Source organism: Crinia signifera, chromosome 7 (genome assembly GCF_055691185.1).
Source record: "Crinia signifera chromosome 7, ASM5569118v1, whole genome shotgun sequence".
NCBI classification, from domain to species: domain Eukaryota; kingdom Metazoa; phylum Chordata; class Amphibia; order Anura; family Myobatrachidae; genus Crinia; species Crinia signifera.
Genome location: NC_139223.1, coordinates 65,836,727 through 65,860,208, shown reverse-complemented (window position 1 = coordinate 65,860,208; position 23,482 = coordinate 65,836,727). Strand labels below are relative to the sequence as shown.

Below are 23,482 nucleotides of genomic sequence, written 5' to 3'. Positions count from 1 at the left end.
ATTTAACCTCACCCTGAATGGTGTTTGCGGTGGGCTTTTCTTAAAGCAATAAGACCTGCGGCACCACCGCAGAAGGCTTGAGGGTAAGGGTCCCAGGAGAAAGTGCAGAATGCGTCCTTTCTGAAAGTGTCCAAGTGGCAAATGAAGTGCAAGTGCACTGGCAGTTGAAACAGCAACGCGTTTCGGAGAGTGCTTCTCCTTCCTCAGGCTGTCGGCTCAAAAAACAGTGAAAAACCCCATGTCGACCTTATGACCAGTCGACCTTCCTTATGTCGACCTTTATGCAAATTCGACCTTAAGTCATGTCGACCTTGGCCCATGTCGACCTTAAGTCAGGTTGACCTTCCTGCCAGTCGTCCTAGTGGGGTCGACCTAATGACTGTAGACCTAAGTTCATTCTAATAGATGACCGCATCCCGTTTTCACTGAGTGTGACCAATCCCACGTGGTCATCAATATCAACGCTGCTTTTATACCAGGGTCAGAGCATGGGCAACCAAGTCCTCCAGGACACTGCGTATGAGACTTTTCCAAGGCCATTTAGCCCATACTTGCCTACTTTTGAAAACTAGTTTCAGGGAGATTATAGTTGGTAATAGAATTTAGCAATGCGCCCCATTGAGGAGGCGTGTCTTGCTCCATATATGGAGAGATTGTGAAAAGAGATTGTGAACGTGGCACCTAGAAGCGTGGGTTTGTACTGCTACATCTGAGAGGAATTTTGTAAAATGACATATCCAAATGTAGATGAGCCCAAAGCAGTTAGTAAGAGATACTGTACTTGGTAAAGTGCTGGGAAATGGCACTGATGATTCAATGTAAAAATCTATCTCATTCCTTTTTTTGCCCCCAAAAATGTAACGGTGTAACGTGGGCTATGTGAAATGAGGGAGATTGCTATACTAATGAGGGAGAGAGGGAGATTGCTGTTATTTCAGGGAGTCTCATGCAGAATGCAGGAGGGTAGGCAGCTATGATTGAAATACTGAAATAGCAGCAGATTGTGCCTGGGCATAGGAAGGCTTCTCCCCCTCCCCACAAATCGCATTTAAGACCTCATAACTAAAAAAACAACAACTTTGTAGTTGTTTATTATGGTCCGTTTATGGAACCTCCATTTTTATCATTAGACTCTCATTAGTACTGCCCTAGGATGTGTGTCAGCTGCCACATAATGGCGTTACCTGGCGTCCCCTGCAGGCTGGAGACCAGCTGTCGGAGCCTGAGCCCCGCAGCCCTCTCCATCTCCTCAACTAAAGGAATCGACCTTCTCTTCTCTGCCAGAAACTTGGCTGTCACTGTCGATCTAATCTGACGTCATCCACCAGGCGGCCGCTGCTAGGATACTACCAGCTGGGCTTTGCATTCTAGAACTATGACTGTGCGCTCGTCTGGGTCTGCAATTTAGGAAGCCATTTTGTTGAAGTCTCACCTAGCGGACAGTGCCTTGCCTAGGTAACCTGTTGCCGGCACCACACCCTCTCCTCTGTACATATACAGTGAGTAGCAGCACACAGCAGCAGAAATGGAATGCAGGGTGCCCACCAGCGACATTATCCCGGCAGTGGCTGCCAGGCTGTGAGTTGGGGGTTCTGCAGATTATCCGATCTCAATAATGGGCAATGCTCACTCTGTAACTTAACTTCTTAAGTTGTGTACGCCTTTATATAATTATTTACTGTTTATTCTCAATGACAGAAAATATTACCTCGATGTGGAGAGAAAGGAAGCTGCCTTTGATCTATCTGTGACTCAGAAGGATTCAAATAAAAACTATAGACTCTATCAAGTAAGTTCATATTATTGGAGCGTTTCCGCCATATACTGAAGCGAACCGCTTCTCTGCGTCTGCTAATACGGTGGTGTTCAATTATATATTTATGAGTATGGTTAAAGTCGGAACCGGCTGAATTCATCAATTTCTATCATTCTAGAGCTTGTAGTGTCTGGTCTGGGGGAGTGCCTGTCCGGGGGTGTCCTGTCCGGGGGGCTGCCTGTGACACCTGTCACCAAGGAGAGGAGGAGGGAGAGATTAAAGTCTCCCTGTATGGTCCGGGCATGTAGCAAAAACCATCTAGGGATGGGTATCGACCATTGATGTTTAGAAAACATTGATGGTTTATGGCCGATGTCGAATAGTTTTGACATCGATGGGGGAGCACCCAATGGTTTTCCACCATCGATGTCAAGCTTAAACGAATAGTTTCATTTTGCTTTTTCCAGGAACAGGAAGTATAGCCCCACCCAGGACACCCACGAAGCCCCGCCCCCACATTCTGATTGGTCCACAGGTCAATCAGTCAAAGACATCGATGGTCATCCATTGCATAGTTATGCACCATCGATGGTCAGGTGCACTTTTGCCATCGATGGCAAAGGCAACGATGGCCATCCCTAGCACGGACCACATGGGGAGGCTGTACATTGTATGTAGAGGGCTCTCCTACAGGTAGTTCTCAACATATCAGAGCTTCACGCTATCATAAATTCAGTGTTATACTTTTCAGTATGTGCCCATTATGTAGTACATTGTGAACAGCTGCCTATCATTTTCATTGACAGTCCCACGTTATAAGGCTCCATCTGTGCTACCTATTGGAGTTATTTCTGTATACTGCTGTATACACACTGAATGATATGAACGATGATATCGTTAACCATATTGTTATTGTGCATATCGTTAATGAAAATCCTAGTGTGTACCCCTCCTTTTAGTATTGGAACAGTTTCTCCTCCAAAAATCTCTAAATCACATATTGGCCCTCATTTAAATCCCAAAGGATCTTTGGCACATGTATTGATGTTCCTGCTCATACTGCGCATGCATGTATCCATGCAGTACAGCTCTCTCATGGTGGATGCAGGGGGGCTTCAGACTGTCAGTGACTGACACTCTCATGCCATTCGGAAGCAGGGAGCGGGCAGCAAAGGCCTCTGTTTCCCAAAACTGAGTCATGTCACCTGTGTTGCAGGGAAGGAGGCAGAATTCCTGTCAGAGGATGGAATTTTCTCTGTGTAGCAAATATGGCAGCTGGCTTGCGTGACCTCATGGGCCAATAGTGCATCAGATGTTCTGATTCTGTATCCTAGGAAGCAGCTCAGTTGAGTAATGCAGCGGGGGGGGGGGGGGGGGGGGGGGTGTAACGCTCTCTACTGCATTACCACATTCCTTATATGTAAGCAGTGATAGCAACTCCAACCACATCTGAACATATAAATGAGGGCTTTTTTGCAATATAGCTGTATGCAGGTTCCTGTGTGCAAGTCCCTACTACATAAGAAGTTACACACACATAGGGGGTCTTCACTGACTTATATTTGCGTAGCCTGAAGAAATCATTTGATGGTCGGCGATAATTTTCTCCGCCAGCGAGACATGCGAGGGGATGTGTCTTAGTCACACATCCCCTGAAATGGTTGGCAGGCGGTAGGGCAGGCCCTCTGGGGATCGGTAAGCTGCGTAACACCTGTAATTAATATTAATGAAGATGTGTGAAGACAATAATAACCCCAGTATTTGTAATTCAGCTTGCAGGGACTCCCGCACTGCATCCTACTCAGAGATCCAAGAAAAACTATCTGGAGAATAAAGTGATAGCTTCCCTCCAGAGCTGCGGTGGGAAATCTGGTGCGGAATGGAACCAGATCGTGCAAATAGACCAGGAGCGGAAGCAGCAAGTGCAGAGGAAGATCAGGAAGAAGATGTCATCATTCACCATTCCTGTATGTATAAACATATCATTGCCATAGGCTCCAGGGAATTCCACGGCACTTACTGTAATAGTCATAGTTTCAGGCAGGATTACATACATTGGGGCAGATGTATTAAGCCTTAACAAGAGATAACTGCAAGGGTGATGAGGAGAGATAAACATCCAGCCAATCAGCTCCTTACTGACTTTTTTTCAAACACAGCCTGTAACATGGCAGTTAGAAGGTTATTGGCTGGATGTTTATCTCTCCTTCTCACCCTTGCATTTATCTCTTGTTAAGGCTTAATACATCTGCCCCATTGCCTAATAAAGAGCTCAGGTATGGGGATAAAGAGGGTTTTCTAATAACTGTTGTGCTGCCTGCATAGAGAACTCACTATGGGCCTGATTCTGGTTCACTCGCAAAAGCAAATTCTCTCTCTAATGGACAAAACCATGTGCACTGCAGGTGGGGCTGATGTAACTTGTGCAGAGAGAGTTACATTTGGGTGCAGTTTGTACTTCAAACTGATAATCTAAATTGCAGTGCAAAAATAAAGCAGTTGGTATTTACCCTGCACAGAAACAATAGAACACCAAATGTAATTCTCTCTGCACATGGTACATCTGCTCCACCTGCAGTGCACATGGTTTTGTCCATTACAGAGAGAATTTGCTTTTGCAAGTGAACCTGAATTAGGCCCTATATATAACACATAGTCAAATTCACAACTTCATACAGTCAGTGTTTATGCCATTCTTTGTATCGGATGGTGCTGATGCAGGGTGAAATAAGTCCACTATGTTTCAGATAGTGTTATCAGATAACATCGGCCTATTGGGGAATTGTCCTCCAGGAAAATAATGGCTCTCATAATTGTCATAAATAGTTCTATAACTCTGCTGTATTAAGTCAAAGGGGCCCATTTATCATGGATCACATAAACAATGCGATCCCATCGGTTGTATGTATCATACCGGAGGCTCCGAAAAGAGTCCTGAGCCGGAAACCGGGGGTCTGCGCATGCACGGTTAGCGCTCTGACCCCCCGCTGACCGCACTGCCACCGGGGCCCATAGGCTACTATGTTGATACATTGGCCAATCCCCCATAGAAACCTATGGGGGGGAGGGTGGCCTGTGGCGATGGGAGGGAGGGATTGCAGCAGGGATCGGAAATTCCTGCTGTGGTCCCTCTTTGATGTATCCAGTGGATACTTAATATCTGCGGATAAGGGATTTTTACTTTGCTTGTAAAGATTTGCTTTAGATTCCCCTAGTTGTACTCGGCTGCTTCCAATCCATTAAACCATTTGCTGACTGCAGTCTACAATTCCTCATCACCATGTTCTGCCCAGGAACTCTGAGCTTAGTGAAAAGGTGAAAATTGCTTGGAGCAAGATCCGGACTATACTGTAGATAATTGAAACCTCCCACCCAAAACTGTGACAAGTGATAGGCATCCTGATCTTCATAAAGCATATTTGTATGTCCGTTATTGAATATTCCACACAAAATATTGTCAGGTCCATTTCTGAATTCAAGAATTGAATAAAACTCCTCATATCACAGTTGAATTTAGATTTTGTATCATAGGGTTAATTTTTTATTTATTGAAACATATGCATCGTCACAATTTATACAGTCAGCAAGTATAGTACAAAACTAAAACAAGTAGGCAGAGTTAAGATAAACTTTACAATACAGTAGAGCTCATTCAAATAATAAACAGACTGTATGCAATGACAATTACAGTAGTTGAGTAAAGCATACAAAAGTGACCTAAATACTGTACGAATCTGCAGTATAATCAGATGCCATGCTTCAAATCACCTTCAATTTCTAATTTTAGAAACCAAGAATTGGGGAGGGTAAGTGACCTGCACAGAGGGAGTGCACAAATGGACCTTGTTTTCAGGATTACCCTCGCAGATCTTAGTTATGTAACTGTGGCCTGTACAAAGTTTGTACATTCCTTTGGTTGTTCTATTAATAGGTTTATGAAAGTGGCATTAGGGAGTTAGTCTTCCATTGGAGAGTAATATTACTAAGATGGGAGTTCTTTTGAGGATGGAATGATGCATATAGCAACCAATCTATTAGGTTCTAAAATGTTTTTCCAATCTAAGCATTGAACGTTTATGGGGTATCCGGGAATAACATCTTATCCCTAAGGCCATTTTTTGACATAGAGAGGGAGCACCGCAAAAAGTCTGGTTTATTACATCAAAATTCTCCCTTTGACTGTGTATCTGAATAGTGACTTTTTTTTTAATTTTTTTGTGTTTTTTTATTGAAGTTTTTCACAATATTTTGAATGCAATAAAATTTGGATATTTTTTATGAAAAGTGGTGAACCATATTTTGAACATCTAGTTCACTCTAAATCCAATGGTCCAGCGCTGTGAAGGGTCCTAAAAACGTTAAAAAAAATGTTCTTGACTTTTTATAATGTGCAGAGAGAGTTAGATTTGGGTGAGTTATTTTGTTTCTGTGCAGGGTAAATACTGGCTGCTTTATCTTTACACTGCAATATAGATATCAGTTTGAAGTACAAACCGCACCCAAATCTAACTATCTCTGAACGTGTTACATCTGCCCCAGCTGCAGTGCATATGGTTTTGTCCATTAGGGAGTGATTGTGCCTTTCCGAGTGAATCAGAATAACCCCCATAGTCTTTATCTTACTATCCAACTATGTATTTACCTTTCCATTTTGTTATCACAGGACTGTTTTTCTAGTAATCGTGTCCATCTGAGAAGTATAAAGTGGAAATGCAGGTAATCCTTCTGGGTATTAAAACATAGTTATGAAATCTAAACAATATTTTTTTTACTTGTTTCCTAGCACGGCGCCCATCGCATTGCATACCATAAGCCATACAATGGTATGCGATGCGACGCGATTGGCACCCAATCGTATACAATTTAAAATTGGATACCATTGTATATGGCATACAATGCCATACAATGCGATTCAATTTTAAATTGTATAAGCACCCTAATGGGTGCTTACAATGTTAAATGCACCCCCACGCCACCCCCACTATGAACGTCAACCCGAAGCGTGGCGAGTGCAGTGAGCCCGCGAGGGGCGGCGGTACGCGTCCTCTGACCTTTTCATACCCCCACCATCCACGTCGGCGTGTAGTTGTTTTTAGATAGTGTAGAAGCGTGGCAAGCGCAGCGAGCCCCGTGAGGGGACGCGGAATACATGTAAAGTAATTCGCGGGGCTCGCCACTCTTCGGGCTCGGTGGCTCGCTATGCTCGCCACACTATATAAAATCAACTCCACGCCAACGTGGATAGTGGGGGTATGAAAAGGTCGGAGGACGCGTACCGCTGCCCCTCGCGGGCTCACCACGTTTCGGGTTGACGTTCATAGTGGGGGTGGCGTGGGGGTGCATTTAACATTGTATAAACCCATTAGGGGGCTTATACAATTTAAAATCGCATTGCATCGCATAGGGCATATGGCATGCGATGCGATGAAAAAAATGCCATACGACTGAATATCGTGGGCGCCGTGCTAGGAAACAAGTACCATATTTTTTTTTGTTCCAATGCAGCATTAAACCCTTGTGGTAAAAAGAGGAGAAAGAAGTAGCGCTAAAACCAATGAGGAGTTTTAAAAATAACATTTAATATAACACCTACAATGACATAAAGACCTATAATTAAAATAAGTGTATAGCGCCCTAAAATAGCCACTGTTGTTGATAATCAAATTAGGATCCGCTCCTATTATTTATCGCCAAGATGATACAAGATGAAGGAGGACCAGTTCAGAGCACAAGGGTTGGTGCATTTTCCATATAGGTTCAAGTTGTTACGTTAGATATATTTACCTAAAAAAAGGATAGAAGGATAGATGAACAATCCCTGAAACATACTAGTGACTCTTCTTTACCTAGTATAGTAGCTCTTACTAACTGCTTTGGGGATCATCTACATTTGGATATGTAGTTTTAAAAGATTCCTCAGATGTAGTAATATACACCCACGCTTCTAGGTGCCACGTTCACAATATCTCCACCCACCCTTTGGGTGGAGCATGACACGCCCCCTCAATGGGTCTTATGCAAAATTCTACTACCAACCATAATCTCCCTGAAACTAGTTTTGTTATCAAAAGTAGGCAAGTATGGTGTGCACAGTGATAGTGGGGAAAATCACTGGGCTGAATATTGGTCAGTGCATACACACTGAGCGATTTTCGCCTGTCCAAGTGATTTTCCCTGGGGTGGACGGCTTCCAATCGCAGGACGCCAGCAATACCAGTAATACCAACAGATGAGCGGCAGCGGCTGGCAATGATGCGGAAGCATATCAGCACTCACCGCTCATTGCCGGTCTGTACGCACTGGGCAGCTTTTGAGCTGAAAGCAGCCCAAATGGTAAAAATGAGCAGCTTTCAGCTCAAAGTAACCCAGTGTGTAGGTCTGCTGAGGAGAGTATGAAGAGGAAAGGCTGATTGCAGATGTACACTGCATTGACTGTATTGGTACATCCAACTTTACTATATACCCTCCAGCTGAAAAATTGTGGTTAGCTACTTCATAAGACCACTCACTAGGCATCATAAACAGTCCTCAATGCACCGCATTTCACACCATTATTGCACCTGTCCTTATCCCAAATTTGCACTTACTACTCTAAGTGGCTGCAAACACCTTTGTGCAAGATAGAAGTACCATAAAGCACAGCTACTGCTGCATTGATTTAGTTGGGCAGATGTCTATTTCTTGAATTGAATTCACCCCAAAACATATACACTTGCGTCCCAGAGAAGGGGTGTAGCTTTAGTCGGTACTTGTGGAGTATCACGGCTCCCACGACCTTGATCGTATGCTGATCGTATGCTAAAAAATATCATCGCATACGATCAAATCGCATGCGATTTGATCCCGATTTTGCACTGAAATGCATCAAAATGCATTGAAATGTGTAGTAAACTTGTGAAATGCCCCCAAATGCCATTTTTCATAGTGTACCACTCCCACTATCAACGTCAACCCGAAGCGTGGCGAGCGCAGCGGTACGCGTCCTACGACCTTTTCATACCCCCACTATCCACGTCGGCGTGGAGTTGAGAATAGAAAGTGTGGCGAGCCACCGAGCCCGAAGCGTGGCGAGTGCACGCGGATACCTTCACAGCTATACGCGTCCCCTCGCGGGCTTCACAGGTATCCGCGGCCCCTCGTGGGCTCGCTGCGCTCGCCGCGCTTCGGGTTGACGTTGATAGTGGGGGTGGTACACTATGAAAAATGGCATTTGGGGGCATTTCACAAGTTTACTACACATTTCAATGCATTTTGATGCATTTCAGTGCAAAATCGGGTGCGATCGCATCGCATCGCATCATATGCCATCGTATGGCATTGTATGGCATCCGATGCGATCGCATACGATTTTTGACCAGAAATGCTCAAAAATCGGTAAAAATCGCATCGCATTGTAAACCATCGTATGCCACTACATATGGCATACGATGCCATACGATGGGAGCCGTGATACTCCACAAGTACCCTTTAGTCGAAGGGTCTTGTGGCCGAAAGCTATGAACCCATTTCCTTCACTAATGGGGCATGGCCAGCACTATGTGAGCTGCTGGCCATGCCCCAGCCCCTTGGTTTACGGAATAGTCGCTTTGGGCATGAAAACAGTGTCTATTCCCCGCTGCTTTGCTGAGCAGAGCAGTGGGAGGCAGGGGGTACTCCTAACTGCCCCTCCCCACTGCAGGACACTGCCATCCCCGGGCAGGATGTGGGACAGTCCCAAAAAACAGGATACTTCTGCGAAAATAGGGACAGTTGGAAAGTATGCCTGTATACTCGGACTTCCATGTGCTGAATGGGAATGATAGAGACAACGTATTATATAGTGCGTCTGTTAATGAGTAGCGAGCAATGTTGATGTTCATGGAATTGAGTATTTGGAATGTTTTTTGCTACTTTGCATATGCAAAAATCCCTAAAACGTGTATGGTGCACGTGTTACACAATCATCCACACAGATGAACACTAGGGACGGCTCTATAGAATTTATTTGAATAAAGTCGCAGATGCGCGACTACCAAAAGGTGCTGAGTCTGACACAGGCCCAGTATCCGCAGACATTGCACTCGTCTTATAGATACACCGAGCAGTATGATACTAGAATGTGTGTGCTAACAGCTGGTGTAAACCCTGCGTATGCTGCTGTGTAAAAACAATCCTAATAGTATAATAAATATGCGCACTAAAGGTGGACTTGGCCTGTAAATAGGTGTAAATTACTAAGTGGTTATATGAACAGAACAACATGTATATGTCTTTTATAGTGATTTGGAAAATGACGGTTCGAGCCTCTCCCTGCCAGGTATATCACATGGAGAACTCAGAAGACTTGTTACATCTGCTGCAAATCTCATTGTGGCCACAGTAAGTAGCTGCAGCAAGCATGTTCCTGCAGGGCTGTGCCTTTAGTGGGGTCACTGTCTCAGAGCCTGATTCAGAGATTTATGCAAATGCATTCCGAGCTGCGAATTTGTATGCAGCCACCATTTGCAAATATGCAGATGTTGCAGCTGCCAGCAGTTGTATCTAGATGACCATAATTCAGCATTTCTGACCCACCGCTTAAATACAGAGATGCACATCTGGTAAGCATCAATCTATGGCCCCAAAGGCCTTTCTACTATAGTGGATTGCAGCAGCAAGCAGTAACATTCCCAGGAACCAGTCACGCCACACCTCGTGCTACTGCCATGTTATCTCCCCCAAACGGTCTCTGACTGTCAACAACCATCTCAGTGTAGTGCGACTTAGACACGTGCAGTTTGCCCATTAATTACTCAACTGCTAAAAAAGTTTTGGGAATACAAAAAAATATGAAGGGAATATACTGAATAGTTAATCGAAAAAGGTAAATGTACTTGATTGAATTGTCTACATCAGTTACCGACTTAATGTGAAATCATTTAAATAACTTTGTTTCAAATATGTATTAGAACTGTCGTTTTCAGCACGGCCAGAGAGCTAGTTATGTAATGAATTTTGTACACTGGGCATATGCATGCCAGACCTATCCCTCTTTACAGAGCTGTAACTAGGCATTTTGATGCCCTGGGCCAGAAAATGAATCGGTGCTTCCTCCCAAATTCAAAATGTGTACAGTGCTCGCCACTGTCCCAGTAAAGCCGCTTATACCTGTTACTCCACAGTAGTGCCCCTTATACATGATATGCCAAAGAGGAGCACCTTATACACATAAAGCCATGATAGAACCCCTTACCCACATTACACCACAGTTGAGCCCCTTATACATGTTACTCCACATGTTATACATATTATGTCAGGTAGAGCCCCTTATGCACATTATGCCAGGTAGTGCCCCTTATGCACATCATGGTAGGCAGTGCCTCTTATGCACATTTTGGCAGTTAGATCCCCTTATACACCTAATCCCAGGTAGAGCCCCTCCACCTCAGTGTCTAACAGTGACTAACCCTTTACAGCATCATGTTCATCGTTATGCAACACTAGTTTAAAGCTCAACAAAAAGTTGGCTTCTGCAATGTATATTCACCTTTGAGTTGAGACAATTTTTACGTACCTATCAACTGCTATATACATAAAATACATACACAATTGCATGGGGACCACGCATCACGGTCCAGTGACGTTAACACCGGAGGCGTGGCCTTGCACCGATCAAGGTCCTGCCTCCAGCTCCAACTCACCACTATAGGCTACAGCAATTACATTAATAACACCCCTTACTCCCACCCACATCACTCCCAACCTGCCCTATAAGCAGCACCTTGTCCCGTTCACACTATGCTGCTGCTGCCCCCCTCCTCCTCCTCCTCCTGCTTCCTCAATGGAGCGCAAAGACTCATGGGCATTTTAGTCCCCTGGACATCCTGCTGCAGGAGCTCAGGTGTAACTAGGACTTCATATCCCAGCTAGCCGCGCAGCCTGTGTCACTGGCAGCAGACGAGGCAATGAGGACACCGTGGTGCTGGGTCCGGAAGCCGCTGAAAGTTGAAACCCACCCGCCTCCCCCTCCACGCTGGTTGCTGCTGCTGTGTGGAAGGTGCCGCCAAACAGCCGCATCAGACATCAGACGCTACCCATGTAACTCATGAAGGGCGTAAGCGCTCTCACCACGGAGATGATTAGAAACAATGCCTGATTGGCACACAGCAATCAAGTGATCACCAGAACATCCATCATTGGTGGGGATACGTAATAAATATGATATGTTCCCGCACATCACATAGTACGGTACAAAAAGTATGTGCTGCACATACTTTTTGTACTAGGTACACATCGTATCGGATCGCAGTGCATGCACACTGCATGCACTAGGGATGCGATCCGATACGATGTGTACTTTAAAAGTACAGAACGGAGCTTTAAAACGGAGCGTGTATGGGCTCCTTTAATGCTTGCAATATGATACAGATGTGTAGAAACTAGAAATACATTATTTGTGAAAGCTATGTGATTTATGATCTGGAGAAAGCGACAGGGACCCCTATTAAAGGCTTGAGGGATAATAGAGCATAAAAGCAACTAGGGCGAATAAGGGTTAACCAAACCCCAGCCCACTACCACTATACTAGCTGATCACATCATCTCTCTGCTTATACCTGCAGAATACTCAAACATCCAGACAATACTGCCAAACTGCAACAATTGTGTCTAAATAATTGAACATAAATATCAATACTACAATTGTGACTATTGCTCTTCCTTTGAAAAAAGCCTGGGCTCTATGCCAAATAATAGAGCAACAAACTAGCAATATAGCTGAAAAGTTGAAACCAGTGCTTATCTCTTACAATACGTTTCCACAGCATAACACAGGCTCTGTATTTCAAAAAAAAAAAAAAAAAAACTGCTACACAATTTTCTATACTTATGTATGTTGTCTATGACAAAAGTTTGTGATTTTAACCTCTATTTCACCACGTCTAAATGTTATATGCCCCTGAGTTTCAGCTAATAAAAGAAAAACACAGTGGACATTTTTAATAAAACTTTAATACTATCTCAATAAAATCATGACATAACATATGAATATTTCCTAAAACATCTGACTTTGCAACCTCTCTTTTCTTCTTTTCTTGTGATATATTTAAGGACCTGGCACCGGAACATTTACACAAACCTCTAGTGTGACGTCCTGCTTCCCATATAAGATAGATAGATAGATAGATAGATAGATAGATAGATAGATAGATAGATAACTGCACTATAACCCATATATATGCTGTATTACATTACATACTACATTCTGCACTATATTCTGTAGTGTAGAACACTGCACTACAGTCCTCTATATTCCGAACTATCAGTAGTGCTAAATCACTGCACTACATCTCCCATATTCACTGTTCTGCATCAATACATCCAACTATGAGCTGCTCTACATCACTACACTACATCCTCCCTATATACTGGACTACATGACTACACTACATGCCCACTATTCACTGCACTGCATAACTATATTACCTTATATGCGGGTCTACATCACTGTACTACATCCCCCCTGTTCTGCACTACAGCACATACCTCCCTATGTGCTGCACTACATCGCATATACTCACGTACATCACTACAGTAATTAGAGTGTTGTCTTTTTTGTTCACTAGCATATGTATATGAGTTCTTAAGATATACTTCCCTGGATTGTGTGTTATAGTTATGTGCTTTTTATTCCTTTTTCGCTCTTGTTTTAGACTCCAGTTTGTCCTTGGCAAGGCTATCAACAAGGCAGACGTAAGTAGTCCTAGAGACTAACATGTAACAGTGTACACAATTAATTCATGGGATATTTTATTGACTTCATGTTTTACAGCAGAAACTGGTTTGAAAAGAGCTGTGGGACAATCCCATCCGTCATTATGTGTACATATTCCGACCTCCTGGCCAGATCATTCTTCCAATACAGAGACATCATCTCTGGGCCACACAGGCTGCAACGTGGATGTTGGTATTATGAATAATCGCACTGTACGTTACTGCTAATCCCATGTAGCTATACATTGTACTGTGTGTCTGGATCCATTGTGTTCTTGTCTACTGACTTTTAGTTGGTATAGACTGAGGTCCTGATTCAGCATAAGTTGTTGTTTTGTGAAAAATCTCAAAACTACAACTCCTGTTGCTAGCATGTGGGGGGATGTCCAGTACAGGGCAAGGCTGGGTCCCTCCCCGCGATTGCAGTAAGTTGCAATTGCTTTGTAAAAATGCTATCACTTCGCTATACAGAAGCGTTCCATCTTTAGGGTAGCCCTCTGTCTGTGAAGCCTCCATGTTTTGGGTTGCAGCGGCACACAGCCACCATGGCCTCTCCATTACAGTCTAGAAACACCTGCGTTGTCTGGACCACATCCCCTCAATGCAGTGTGGATGCTCCCAATCGCTGTGTCACCACTGCCCTTAGAATGCGGTCACTTTTTGGGGGGTAATCAGCAACATAAGCTGAATTAGCCCCCGAGACCATGATAACCTAGATACAGGAACATAGGCTGCAGGAGCCACTATTGTCATTAGGATTCTAAGTCTATAGAAGGCTGAGGGGAAGATGTATCAAGCCTTCTAAACATTGGACAAGCGGAGAAGTTCCCATAACAAATAACATCAGCTTTTACCTAGCATTTATCAATTGCATTCTATAAAATGATATGCAGAAGCTGATTGGTTGCTTTGTGCACTCCCCCACACTTTGGAAGGATTGATACATCTCCCCCTAAGTTTTGAGGTACTATTGAGAAAACAGATTGCACTGTCAAGCTCTCAACCAAAGAATGTCACCTAACTGCTGCTCAGTTGCTATGGGTTACTGCAACTTTGCACTTTGCATGTTGAATACCCTGAATATCAATGTATTACTGCAGTTGTCATTCTAAAGCCATGTATTGTCTGAGAGCCATACCGTATGCTGATTTATTAGTGTTACTGCATTTTACATACATCATACTGTGATTTGCAACCCAAAAAACAATATATATATATATATATATATATATATATATATATATATATATATATATATATATATATATATATAGACCAAAAAGACACACTCTCCAGACTGTTTGATGCAAAATAAAAAGCTGTGTATTTGTATTCACATAGACATCATAGTATAAAGAAGGGTACTCAACGTTAGCGTTTCAGTCCATATAGGACCTTCCTCAGGAGTTAGACAACAAGGGCATCCATTTGGGGTGAAGCACAGCGTGGACCACACAGCAGGTTCCTACTGTGTGGTCCACGCTGTGCTTCACCCCAAATGGATGCCCTTGTTGTCTAACTCCTGAGGAAGGTCCTATATGGACTGAAACGCTAACGTTGAGTACCCTTCTTTATACTATGATGTCTATGTGAATACAAATACACAGCTTTTTATTTTGCATCAAACAGTCTGGAGAGTGTGTCTTTTTGGTCTTTATATACATGGACTTTGTTTCTTGTAAGGAAAGTTCTGGACATCACCCCAGCGGTTGCATATTTTGTATGGAGTGCGATCTTATTGCATATATATATATATATATAATATCTGTGTACATTGTAGGTGAGAGCGACAAGTGAGAAGATAGAGTATGATATTGTTATCAATACAGGAGCCAGCTCTCCAAAGGAAGCAAAACTGTCCCTGTGTGTGAGACTAGTCGGTGAGAATGGGAGCTCTAGAACACTCTTCCTTCAAACCTCTGTATCGAACACAACCAGATCCTGTGCTGGGCAGGTAGGAACTGTTCTCCTCTATTAGCAAAAGCCTGGCAATGGCATTGATCACATCATAACCCTTCTCTTTTGGATGGAAGGCAGATATTTGTCACGTGAAAACAAGGGACGTTGGAGAGCTGAAGCATGTAATTATAGGAGTTGACAGAAAACAGAAAGGTAAGGTAGTCTCTCTATCTAGTGTTCTACTGGTGTGGTTGTACCGCACTTACTTGGGAGTGAAAGTTTATATTAATGTGAGATGAACTTAATGTGGACTTTCATAGATAAAGGTGAAATTAGATGAAGAGGTATTAACCCTTTGAGTGCCATGTGAATTTGTCAAAATAGGTGTGAAAATTGCCAAGAAAACATTTATATTCATCATAATGAGGGTAAGAAGAGAGTGAACCACGGAGCCAGTTAAAGCTGCTGTATATGGGAGTGTGTAAAGCTCCCTGTTAGTTAAATGGTGGACAAAGAAAAAGAGGTATACAGCGCTTGGGTTATTCTGAAAGATGGTCAGACACAAATGTGTTGAAAAAATACAAATACATTTATTATATAAGACAATTTAAAGAGAATTCTCTGTATATGAAAAAAATGAAAAAATTGCGCAATGAATTAAAAAGAAAAAAGGGGGGAATGGTAAAAACAGTCAATGCATGCACATAGCTCCAAATGAGATGAAAAGGCAGTTCTTAGGCCCAAATTATTGGGGATAGTTACCACCAATGATGATCTAACTTCAAGGTCTAGTGAGTTGACCAAGGGGTAATTCCGGTCTAATTCCCAGCTTGTGGATCCAGGTGACCTCAGATGAAATTGGAGCAGGAATGGTGGGTGGAATGATGCATATGTCACCAGTAGTGCACGCAGGGGGGGTTTCTGAGTACCCAGAAACCCCCCCAGCAGTCTGAAATCTGAGGGTCCCCTCTTTCCATAGGTACAAGAATTTTAAAAATCGGCCCTTGGGAACCGGAGATATCTGACGTCAAAGCAGTGGTCCCCATCCAAGCCTGTTAATTGCTTTTCCCAGGCAGATATTTCAGGTTCTGTCAGACGTAGAGTTTTTCTGAGGGTATATTCCAAAAGCTGGGACTCTCCCCCTTTGATTGACACTAGAAGCTTGTCTCTACTTTTCCCAGAACCAGAGATATCAACCTTCTAGCAGCTGGTTACTGCTCCAGCTCCACACACCTGGTATGTAGTTTTATATACTCGTTGGCGGATTGCTCTGCCTCCTGAACTCTGATCCCCTAGTCCCCAATACCATTTGTTAGGTTGGATTCTCTAGTTTATAATTCCATTAAAATCTAAGAAATCTATTTTCGAGATCTGCAGTCAAGCAAGCTGTCCTCCCACCAGAATATTATGAATTATAAGCCCACTCCACTATATATATATATATATATATATTAATTATTATTATACATTTGGTCTATCTATAATACTTTAACTGACTCGGCTTTGCTCCGCCCCTCTGGAAACCCCCTTCTGAAAATCCTGCGTTTGCCCCTGGTCACCGCCAAGAGTCACTGCAAAGGAGGTGTCGACCTGTAGAGGACAGGGTGATGGAGGCTGGTCCGGAGTGAAGTTCACCGTGATGGAGACTGGTGCAAGGTGTCCGTATGGGCCTCAGGTTGGGGCCAAACAATAGATGAGGCTTTTGTGTAGGCTCTTGGTTGGGGCCAATTGAATGGTGGGGCTCAACGCGTTTCGACATGCTAACACGTCTTCATCAGGAGCTGTAATGACTGGTAGTGTGGGGAGGCTGTATATATACCTCCAGGGTCAATTAGGGGAGTATTCACTTGGGTCATGTGACCACATTCTTAAGAACAGATATACAAATAAAAACAAACATATGAATACATGCAGTAATAAGATGAGAAGTGATGCACAGGAGAATGTATCAATTGGTTATAAAATCTCAAGCAAATCACATAAAAACAGGCAAATGTTAATTGTTCTCAGTACATATTGATAAAGTTTTAGGTCACGTGACCGGGACAAGTCACGTGATGCGGAAGGTGTGTGTGTCATTAGCCTCATATCTTCATATGGGGCGATCAGATACACACTCGAGTGAGGGAAGGTTTCACATTGGGTGGCGCTATTATGAGTGCTCTCTAGAGTTGTGTGTTGTACATAGAGCAGGCTTTTATAATTTATTCCGCACGCTCCGGTCAGAGTTGATGTTTGGATTATACAGAATCCCTAACAGTAAATATCTTGCCAGCCATACTAATGGCGCTGCGGCACTTCCGCCCACTCTACCTGTCATTGTGTCTTACCATCACCGCTCTGCGATTTACAGCGTGAATCACACTCCTTCCGCCAACCAAACTTAGGACGTTCGGGAGGCACTTCTGTCCTCCACGAAAACGTCACTTCCGCCCCCGGCAATGAAACACCGGAGTGTGCGGAATAGATTGTAAAAGCCTGCTCTATGTACAACACACAACTCTAGAGAGCGCTCATAATACCGCCACCTAATGTGACACCTTCCCTCACTCGAGTGTGTATCTGATCGCCCCATATGAAGATATGAGGCTAATTACACACACACCTTCCGCATCACGTGACTTGTCCCGGTCACGTGACCTAAAACTTTATCAATATGTACTGAGAACAATTAACATTTGCCTGTTTTTATGTGATTTGCTTGAGATTTTATAACCAATTGATACATTCTCCTGTGCATCACTTCTTATCTTATTACTGCATGTATTCATATGTTTGTTTTTATTTGTATATCTGTTCTTAAGAATGTGGTCACATGACCCAAGTGAATACTCCCCTAATTGACCCTGGAGGTATATATACAGCCTCCCCACACTACCAGTCATTACAGCTCCTGATGAAGACGTGTTAGCATGTCGAAACGCGTTGAGCCCCACCATTCGATTGGCCCCAACCAAGAGCCTACACAAAAGCCTCATCTATTGTTTGGCCCCAACCTGAGGCCCATACGGACACCTTGCACCAGTCTCCATCACGGTGAACTTCACTCCGGACCAGCATCCATCCCCCTGTGCTCTACAGGTCGACACCTCCTTTGCAGTGACTCTTGGCGGTGACATATCCATCATTCCACCCACCATTCCTGCTCCAATTTCATCTGAGGTCACCTGGATCCACAAGCAGGGAATTAGACCGGAATTACCCCTTGGTCAACTCACTAGACCTTGAAGTTAGATCATCATTGGTGGTAACTATCCCCAATAATTTGGGCCTAAGAACTGCCTTTTCATCTCATTTGGAGCTATGTGCATGCATTGACTGTTTTTACCATTCCCCCCCTTTTTTCTTTTTAATTCATTGCGCAATTTTTTCATTTTTTTCCATATACAGAGAATTCTCTTTAAATTGTCTTATATAATAAATGTATTTGTATTTTTTCAACACATTTGTGTCTGACCATCTTTCAGAATAACCCAAGCTCTGTATACCTCTTTTTCTATATTCATCATAATGACCTGTAATGTTTACCTTATATAGGAAATATAATCATTTTTTACACAACATTTTCTCTTGGGATTTATATAACAAATGTGAGCGAGGCTGGCATTTTTAGAGGGTATTTTGCAAATCTCTCACAGAGATGTTGGCACTTAAAGGGTTTTAAATGAAAACAAAGGTGAGACCGGCAACTGCTGGCATCCTGATCACTGGCATGATATACACATCATTATTGGGCCAGTTGTATGGAACTTACCCAGCCCAGTGATAATGGAACTGATGTTACCATTCATAAAGCATGCCAAATAGTAAGTTTTGTCCTGTTTGATGTCCCATTTCAGTGGCTACACTGGGCACCAATCCTGTTGCTCAGGTCATGTGACACCACTTAGAAATAGTGGGCCAAAATCAATAGCCCACAATTTTAAGGAGCCTACAAGATTCCAATGACATAGTCATTAAATGAAAAATGGTAATTGCCTTAAAACTACGTTGGTCTTTGCCTCTAAACTAACTTCCACCGTGACTGCTTGTACTAGACAGATATTTACATATTCCCATGATTTATTGCACATTCGCACTGATAGTAATTTAGCTTCAGTGGCTTTTGTTTGTTGTTTTTTATTTTTTTTCAATTTATTAAGTGGTTGACACCAGTTACAGCAGTAAACATTGCCTACACTCTGAAGTAAGAACATCTTACTTAATTTGCACTAGCAAAATGATGTAGTTCGGCATTTTGGTAGTAGAACGATCAAACTAGGCACTTTGGTAGCAGAATCATGTAGCTGGGCTTTCTAGAAGCAGAACGATGTAGCTAGGTGTTTCAGGAGCAGAACGATGTAACTGGGTGTTCTGGTAGCAGAATGATGTACAGTAGCTGGGCGGCTTTCTGGTAGCAGAATGATGTAGCTGGGCGGCTTTCCGGTAGCCGAATGATGTAGCTGGTCTTTCCGGTAGCAGAATGATGTAGCTGGGCTCATTCCGGTAGTAGAATAATGTAGCTGGGTGGCGTTCCGGTAGCAGAATGATGTAGCTGGTCTTTCCGGTAGCACAGGGCTGGGCAATTGCGGCCCTCCAGATGTTGATGAACTACACATCCCAGGATGCTTTGCATTAGTTTTGCTATGTGGCCATACTGAAACTGATGCAAGGCATGCTGAGATGTGTAGTTCATCAACATCTGGAGGGCCGCAATTGCCCAGCCCTGCGGTAACAGAATGATGTAGCTGGGCGGCTTTCCGGTAGCCGAATGATGTAGCTGGTCTTTCCGGTAGCAGAATGATGTAGCTGGCTTCATTCCGGTAGCAGAATGATGTAGCTGGTCTTTCCGGTAGCAGAATGATGTAGCTGGGCGGCTTTCCGGTAGTAGAATAATGTAGCTGGGTGGCGTTCCGGTAGCAGAATGATGTAGCTGGTCTTTCCGGTAGCAGAATGATGTAGCTGGGCGGCTTTCCGGTAGTAGAATAATGTAGCTGGGCGGCTTTCCGGTAGCCGAATGATGTAGCTGGTCTTTCCGGTAGCAGAATGATGTAGCTGGGCTCGTTCCGGTAGCCGAATGATGTAGCTGGTCTTTCCGGTAGCAGAATGATGTAGCTGGGCGGCTTTCTGGTAGTAGAATAATGTAGCTGGGTGGCGTTCCGGTAGCCGAATGATGTAGCTGGGTGGCGTTCCGGTAGCCGAATGATGTAGCTGGTCTTTCCGGTAGTAGAATAATGTAGCTGGTCTTTCCGGTAGTAGAATAATGTAGCTGGTCTTTCCGGTAGCAGAATGATGTAGCTGGTCTTTCCGGTAGCAGAATGATGTAGCTGGTCTTTCCGGTAGCAGAATGATGTAGCTGGGCGTTCTGGTAGCAGAATGATGTAGCTGGGCGTTCTGGTAGCAGAATGATGTAGCTGGGCGTTCCGGTAGCAGAATGATGTAGCTGTGCGTTCTGGTAGCAGAATGATGTAGCTGGGAGTTCCGGTAGCAGAATGATGTAGCTGGGCGTTCCAGTAGCCAAATAATGTCATGGCAATACGATAGCACAAGATGTATTGGTAGATGGACGCTTCAGAATCTTCGCTTTTTATTAAAAATCCATGTGTCTGTTCTGTTTAGGAATTACAATTATTCCTGAACTACAGTAGGACTTACTAACATACCCTGTGTTTAGATATAATTAAATTTTATGAGACGTACTTATATAAAGTAAATTCTTTGGTCACTAGAATCTGAACTAGGCAGGATTCCAGGATTTAGGCCCAAAAGTGCCAGGTTTTCAATCCATTGCTGAGTACCATCAGGGCAACCAAGTTGTGTGGCTGTGCAATGTAATGTTAGAGGTCACGCTGGGCACCTATGCACCTGCCTACCTCTTCAAAAGTGCCCCCCTCCAACCAGCAGTTCCCAGCATGGAGTGGCATCTGGAGGCCTATCCCTGAATTAAGAGGTTTTCGATCCAGGATTGAAAAAATGGCCCAGGATTGGCTTCCTTAATCCAGTGAACTGGTGACTAAAAAATGTAGCTGTGTTACGGTTTCATAGTTGGCATTATTAACATAAAAGCCATCTGATTATGGAGGTACAATACTGCGCTCTGTTATAAAAAGGGTTAAGCACTATGACTGCGTCTACCACACGCTAGCAATTTAAACAGACTAATAAATGGAGAATGAAAGATGATGATTTAATGGTTCTACTCAAAAGCAGAGTATTATTTTTAAATCCCACAATGTAGTTCTTATGTGAAAGCAATGCCTGCGTGTTGTTTGAATGGGATATTGAATTTCTGTGGGCTACATTGCTTATTTTAACTTGGTGTCACCTCAAAATATAAATGCCATTATGTCTCTTTTCTTATACCCTGAGAAAAGCACCTGCGATTCAGAAACGTGCAGCACTTTAATGCAGGGATATATAATGTAGATATAAAGTATAGCCAATGCAGTTATATAAAGTGTATGCACATGTCCCCCAGAGAGGCATAGACTAGCCTAATATGTATATTTGTCAGGCTGCAGGTGCTATTGCTGGAGTATTACTGTGAAGAAAGGGACAACTGATTATGTGTTCCCATGTAACAAGTGGCTCTCTCCGTTCCGGACTGTGGTGGCTCATGCAAAAGAGGCGGTCTCTGCAGTGTTACCAGCAAGTGCAGCCAAAGGTAACTGGTAGTCAGCTTAGTGAGGTGGGTGTGGCTAATTACTGAGTATTGCTCCTGGTACAACAAACCTAAATCTTTTCTGCAAAACAAATACTGTATACAGTATATATCATTTCCAGCTGAACCTTTTTCATTTAATGGTTTACACAAAACATAATATATTGTGATGGTTGTCAGTTTCAGATGAAGGTGCTAAGCTGCATGACCCCAGGAACACTTCTCCTCTAATCACATCCACAGGACTTCAGATGATCTTGTGCAAACCAGTGGACACTGCTACAATAGCTAATCCTGATGAAGTAGAGGTTCCTAAGACAAATGCTAGCAAATCAGTTGCATCACAAAGAAGAGCGGAAAGTAAAGAAACACAGAAGACAGTAATAAGGAAACCTGCTCCAGCAGATAGACAGCCTCAGAAGGGTTCCAGATGTGAAATGGGATCCCCTACTGTACCTTCAGGAAATAGAGATGGGACAAGTATAAATGGGTCTGATCAGGCCACCATGGTGGTGGAGCCACCATCCAACACTATAACATCAGACGGTAGCTCACAGCAATCTCCTCTTGGTGAGAACAGCTTAGATAATAATGTAGTCACTAATACCACAAGTAGTGTTGGAAGTCTTCCAGTACAGACAGAAGCACTTACTACTCCGAATGATAGGAACGCAAGCAGCCCAGCAAGCCACACAGGGTTCCCTCATGAAAGCAAGGAGTCATCTGCCATTGATGGAGGAAGTGGACATGCTAAGACAAATACAAGCATTGGTTTGACTAATGGAGACACAAGAGGATCCATAAGCGCATCATCTGATTTCATGAATCAGGGTTCACACTATTTACCTAGTGCTAGCACAAAGGATGAGTTTGATGATAGAGCCTCACAGCTTCTCTTATTACATCAAGTGCTCTCTGAATCTGTGGACAACGTGACTACCAACGCACCCCGAGCAGATTCTCAGCCTAGTTCTGATTGCTTGAACAATGCTGAAGCAACAGATGATCATGGAGCTAAAGCTGATGAAGACAATGAAGTTGATACGCATATCCATGGCTTTACCAGGTCATGTGTCCAGCTAGACAGTGATGCCGCACAGACATCTGGTTACTGCTGCTCCTGTTGTGATTGTTGTAGCTATGTGTCTGATTCCACACTGGATGAGGACTACCTGTTATATGATTCGTCATTGGATCTCAGCCTGTCGGAAGATGAGGGCTCTGAAACGCATGTAAAATGCAGCCATTTGGTTACAGGGGCAGAAGATAATAAAGAAGAATACAGTATGAGGGTATACCCTGCATTGTTCTTGAACAGGTCATTTACACGCTGTCCAGATACGGACTACTTACACTACACGGTACCTATCCCTTAAATGCATGTTTATATTGATATACTTACTTCAAATATGTCACAGATTGAATCAATTAATAGAGAATAAACAACTTTAATCACA

At 43.4% G+C, this 23,482-nt stretch overlaps 2 protein-coding genes across 4 annotated transcripts in view; one reads left to right on the top strand and one right to left on the bottom strand.

Moving 5' to 3' along the window:
* Positions 1–1,342, bottom strand: part of COQ7 (coenzyme Q7, hydroxylase) — a 9,117-nt gene extending 7,775 nt beyond the window's left edge. The window contains exon 1 of the mRNA XM_083153278.1: positions 1,185–1,342. Coding sequence (XP_083009404.1) covers positions 1,185–1,245 — 61 coding nt within the window. The 5' untranslated portion in view covers positions 1,246–1,342. The remainder of the gene's footprint in view (positions 1–1,184) is intronic.
* On the top strand, positions 1,190–23,482 carry LOC146020285 (uncharacterized). Of its 3 annotated transcripts, none has more exons than XM_083153276.1 (11): positions 1,190–1,578; positions 1,699–1,789; positions 3,529–3,723; positions 6,420–6,472; positions 10,015–10,114; positions 13,426–13,465; positions 13,548–13,699; positions 15,267–15,440; positions 15,520–15,598; positions 21,879–22,028; positions 22,206–23,482. In XM_083153276.1, the coding sequence occupies exons 1-11, from the start codon at positions 1,526–1,528 to the stop codon at positions 23,399–23,401; spliced, it is 2,283 nt and encodes a 760-aa protein (XP_083009402.1). In that variant the 5' UTR covers positions 1,190–1,525; the 3' UTR covers positions 23,402–23,482. The 3 variants fall into 3 exon arrangements, with proteins under 3 accessions (XP_083009402.1, XP_083009403.1, XP_083009401.1); XM_083153277.1 differs by having other exon boundaries at positions 13,545–13,699; positions 22,212–23,482; XM_083153275.1 differs by having other exon boundaries at positions 13,545–13,699.